A 3,724-nucleotide genomic window follows, 5' to 3' on the forward strand; every position below is an offset into this window, starting at 1 on the left:
GTTTCACTGCCTTTGTATGACCCAAATCCAAATCCGACGTTGGGAATATCGAATGCCATTTTTCAAACAAATTATAAACTTCTGTCTTTTGATCTGTTGTTAATTCTGAATCATCTAGATCGATGCCGTACTTCTCCTTCCTATTTTCATATTGTCGTTTGTTTTCTGTTTCTGAAACATCCATGTGGTTGATATTCGCACTCACAGGTTGACAAATAGGCGCTTCTCTCAGAACTTCAACTACATTCAATTGGCAAAGTGTCTGTTTCGCTTTAATTTTTATGGGTCTGGCTGTAACGTTGCAAATTCGTACTGGTATTCTTGCTGTCTTCCCCGGGTTATCAATACTGACCACACAAGGACAAACGATGGCGCTATGACATGGAATGTCTTCAACGGTTTCGGTAACAGCTTCTGTTGCGAGTCCTTGTTTCCTGTAGAAACCGGTGACAGTTCTGCTCTCGCCAGGATGTAAAGTGATCGGTTTTGTTGCTGTAACAAGTCCCATCTCTGCATTTACAGACATAAAACCAGCTTTCCATATCTCATATACAGTTGAATTACCAGCCCAGGGTTTCATTTCTCGTAGAACATTCTTTCCGAGTAATACATGAGCAGTGTCATGATATTATTGTACTGGAACTACGAGCAATACGGTTTCTATGGACTTCTGCGTAAACTCAGTCTCAACGTTTGCAAATATGTATCCACTATATGGAATTGAACTGCCATTTGCACATTTTAGTTCTACACCGAATTCGTCCATAGAGTGTAATATTGGCTTCGGCAACATAGTGTTGTAAAATATTTCAATAGTGCTCACTTGTGACCCGCTATCAATGAGTGCCGTAGTGTCATGTCCATCTAATTTGATCTTGTCTAAATTGGCATCACCTATCATTCGTTGTAAAATATCTTCCTTCTTAAGTGTTTTTGAGTTTATGGTATCCTTGTTTGTTCTGCTCTAATCCAACTCCTCGATCAGAGCATCTTCTAGTTTAAATTTTGCGTTCGATTGTTGTTATTATTTTTGTTATCAAATGCGCCAATGTTCTCTTGGTTTTCTCTGTAGCCATGGGAGATTCTACCATTTCTTGTGCGGTATCCTCCTCGACTTCTGAAGTTAGTGTTGCCTCGATAGCCTCTGTATGATTGGCCGCTGTTATTCCATGTTCTGGTGTTTCCTTGGTCATTTTGTTTCTGTCATTCCTGTGTAAGGGTGTTTATTTTCTTCTCCATCTCCTTCATTTGTTCTTTCAGGTCATTCAAAATCTCCAAATGATTGTCCATCTGATGAACATTTACTTGTTTCGGGTGTTCTGGCTCCTTTGCGCTTTTAAGTTCCTGCTCTTCTTTCCGAACATTTCGTCTCAATTCTTCAAACGTACAGTCAGATTCGTAAAACATTCGCGTTGCGTTTTTCAACTCTGTGTTTCCCAGATGTTTCCAAAATCGCGTCTTTAACATCTTTTCTTTTCTGTATTCTTTTATCTTTCCTCTATCAATGGCCTTTTGTAGTAATTCCTCTAGCCGTATACCCCATGCTGATATATCCTCATCTTTCTCCTGCTTCGCTATATAATATTCTTCCATTAAACTTTCACCACTCTTAATGTCTCCAAAATTGCTTTCTAGCGTTTTAAGTATCTCCTCAGTTGTTGCTGTGGGTTTAAGTGTGGTAAGTATTTTCCTGGGTTTTCCACCAATAGCAGTCCGTATGGCCTGTCTCAAAATCTCTTTGTGGTAAATGTTGGAAATGATCATACTTTCTACTTCAATTTTCCATTCTTGAAATTGCGCAGCGTCGGAAAATTTCGGAACGTTTGACTTGATCATGAACGGCATGTGTTCTTGTTTGTCGGTTATTTTCTTTCTGTGCTTATTTGATGTATGTTTATGATGACTAGGCTCCATCAATTCGCCGTCCAATGAACTCAACACGCTCTGTTTTTCCAATGGACTCTGCTCTAAGTCACGTGTCTGTTGTTTCAGAGCTCGAACCCTTTCTGTATATTGCCTATCTTTTTCTTCTCTCAATCTGTATCTTTCTTTCAGCTCTTTTAGCTGTGATTTCATTTCAATTGTTTTGGAATTTTCATTCTCCTTCAGCTTCATCAACTCAATCTGTTTCTGGAGAAGCTCTATATCATCGTATCCACTTTCATCCTGTATATCTCTTTTCATAAGCGTATGATCATATGTGTTGTCTTTTCCCCTCTCTCTTTTAATTCTGTCCTCAGAATGAACAAATTGTACAACATCCTCTTTCATAGCTTTCTGTTCCAGCCAATTTAGTTCGCTATCTACAGTGTCTATGGATGCAGAGGAGCCCTCACTCAAAATGTCCAATTGTGTTCTTATTTGATCAACTTGACCATATTCACCCACTGTAATTAGAGACTGTCCTCTTTCTGTGTTCATCTTTGAATAGTCCAACCGGTAATCATATCCGCATGCTCCTTGCAACACAACATCATCATCGTAATCAATGTCAATGACTGTTTCCCTCATTCTCTGCAATTCTAATTCCGATTATGTCCCTCTCTTCTCTAACGTTCGTGAGTCATGAACTTCTTGTTGCCATCTGGTGACGTGTTCTTCCTTATTTCTCTTTAATTCATCCTTTTTCTGTTTTGCCTCTCTTCGAGTTTTTATAAGTTCCTCCCGTTGTCTTTGAAATTCATTCAACTGGGCAATTTCAATATCTCTCTGCTTGATTCGTTCAACCTTTTATGTTCCCCTTGTTAATTCATAATCCTTTCTTAGCATTTCCCGTCTGTAAAATCTCTTTTCCCTTTCTGTCACACCACCATCCATGTTTCAAAATGTTAATTTCAACAAATCAGACGAGTATACAGTTTTTATATCTGATGCAATGTTTCCGAATAAACGAATTCACGTTGTAATAAACACTTTGTGTTGTATCTTTAAGTTCAAAACACACTGTTCGTAAAACGCTATTGTCTGCAGAAGCGTCTATTTCACAACACACTGTTATGTTAACGTTTTAAACATCCACATATGTAAACTTTCATGCAATCAATGTAACATGCAGATCTATTCACTTAATAACTAAACTAAAATGAATAAACAATATCAAATTCACAAATAATTGTAAATTCAATATACACTTAACATGCGCACAATAATCACCTATAATCACTTATCTTTATGATAATATATAATCCAATAATTATACTAATTATTTGAATATTAAGTTCAGTTTAAAAATTACTATATATAAAAGTGAATAAATCAAAAGACAGCTGTATATCAACCACTTGAGTACAAGACAGAAATAGTTATTTAATATCTTTACGAATATAATAACTAAATATTAACTAATCTCACAATTTAAATTTGATTTAAATTTGAAAGAATGCCAAAAATATTCATATGACTGTAATTACATTATAATTTTGTAACAAAAACACAAAAATCTAAATCACTTTTTCAAAACACTCTAATACATAATCAAAGTATCATAAAGTATCTATATATAAACGATTTACAAACGTGCGCAATTAATTTCCGGTATTTCGCTTTCCGGTTTAACTATATCCGGTTCCGGTTCAGAGTTCAAACGGCTGCGCTTCAATGTTTTAGTATCGGTATTCGCTACAAATATTTATCAATAACCCGTCAATCAATTAATACTCGTAAACGCGCACGTTTTTCGTTTTCGATAAACGCCTTTTAAACCTCGATCGGTATCTTGATAACT

The 3,724-nt window shown here is 36.3% G+C and overlaps 1 protein-coding gene across 1 annotated transcript; it reads right to left on the reverse strand.

Annotated features, from left to right (window-relative positions):
• Positions 1 to 1,203: 1,203 nt before the first annotated feature.
• On the reverse strand, positions 1,204 to 2,511 carry LOC127842321 (ankycorbin-like). Its single transcript, XM_052371755.1, has one exon. It carries the CDS (start codon positions 2,509 to 2,511, stop codon positions 1,204 to 1,206), a length of 1,308 nt encoding a protein of 435 aa, XP_052227715.1.
• Between the last annotated feature and the right edge of the window lie 1,213 nt (positions 2,512 to 3,724).

This window comes from Dreissena polymorpha, chromosome 8 (assembly GCF_020536995.1).
Source record: "Dreissena polymorpha isolate Duluth1 chromosome 8, UMN_Dpol_1.0, whole genome shotgun sequence".
In the NCBI taxonomy this organism is placed as follows: domain Eukaryota; kingdom Metazoa; phylum Mollusca; class Bivalvia; order Myida; family Dreissenidae; genus Dreissena; species Dreissena polymorpha.

Coding starts and splice junctions, on each gene's coding strand:
- LOC127842321 (XM_052371755.1), bottom strand. CDS start 2,511: ATGAGGGAAACAGTCATTGACATTGATTACGATGATGATGTTGTGTTG.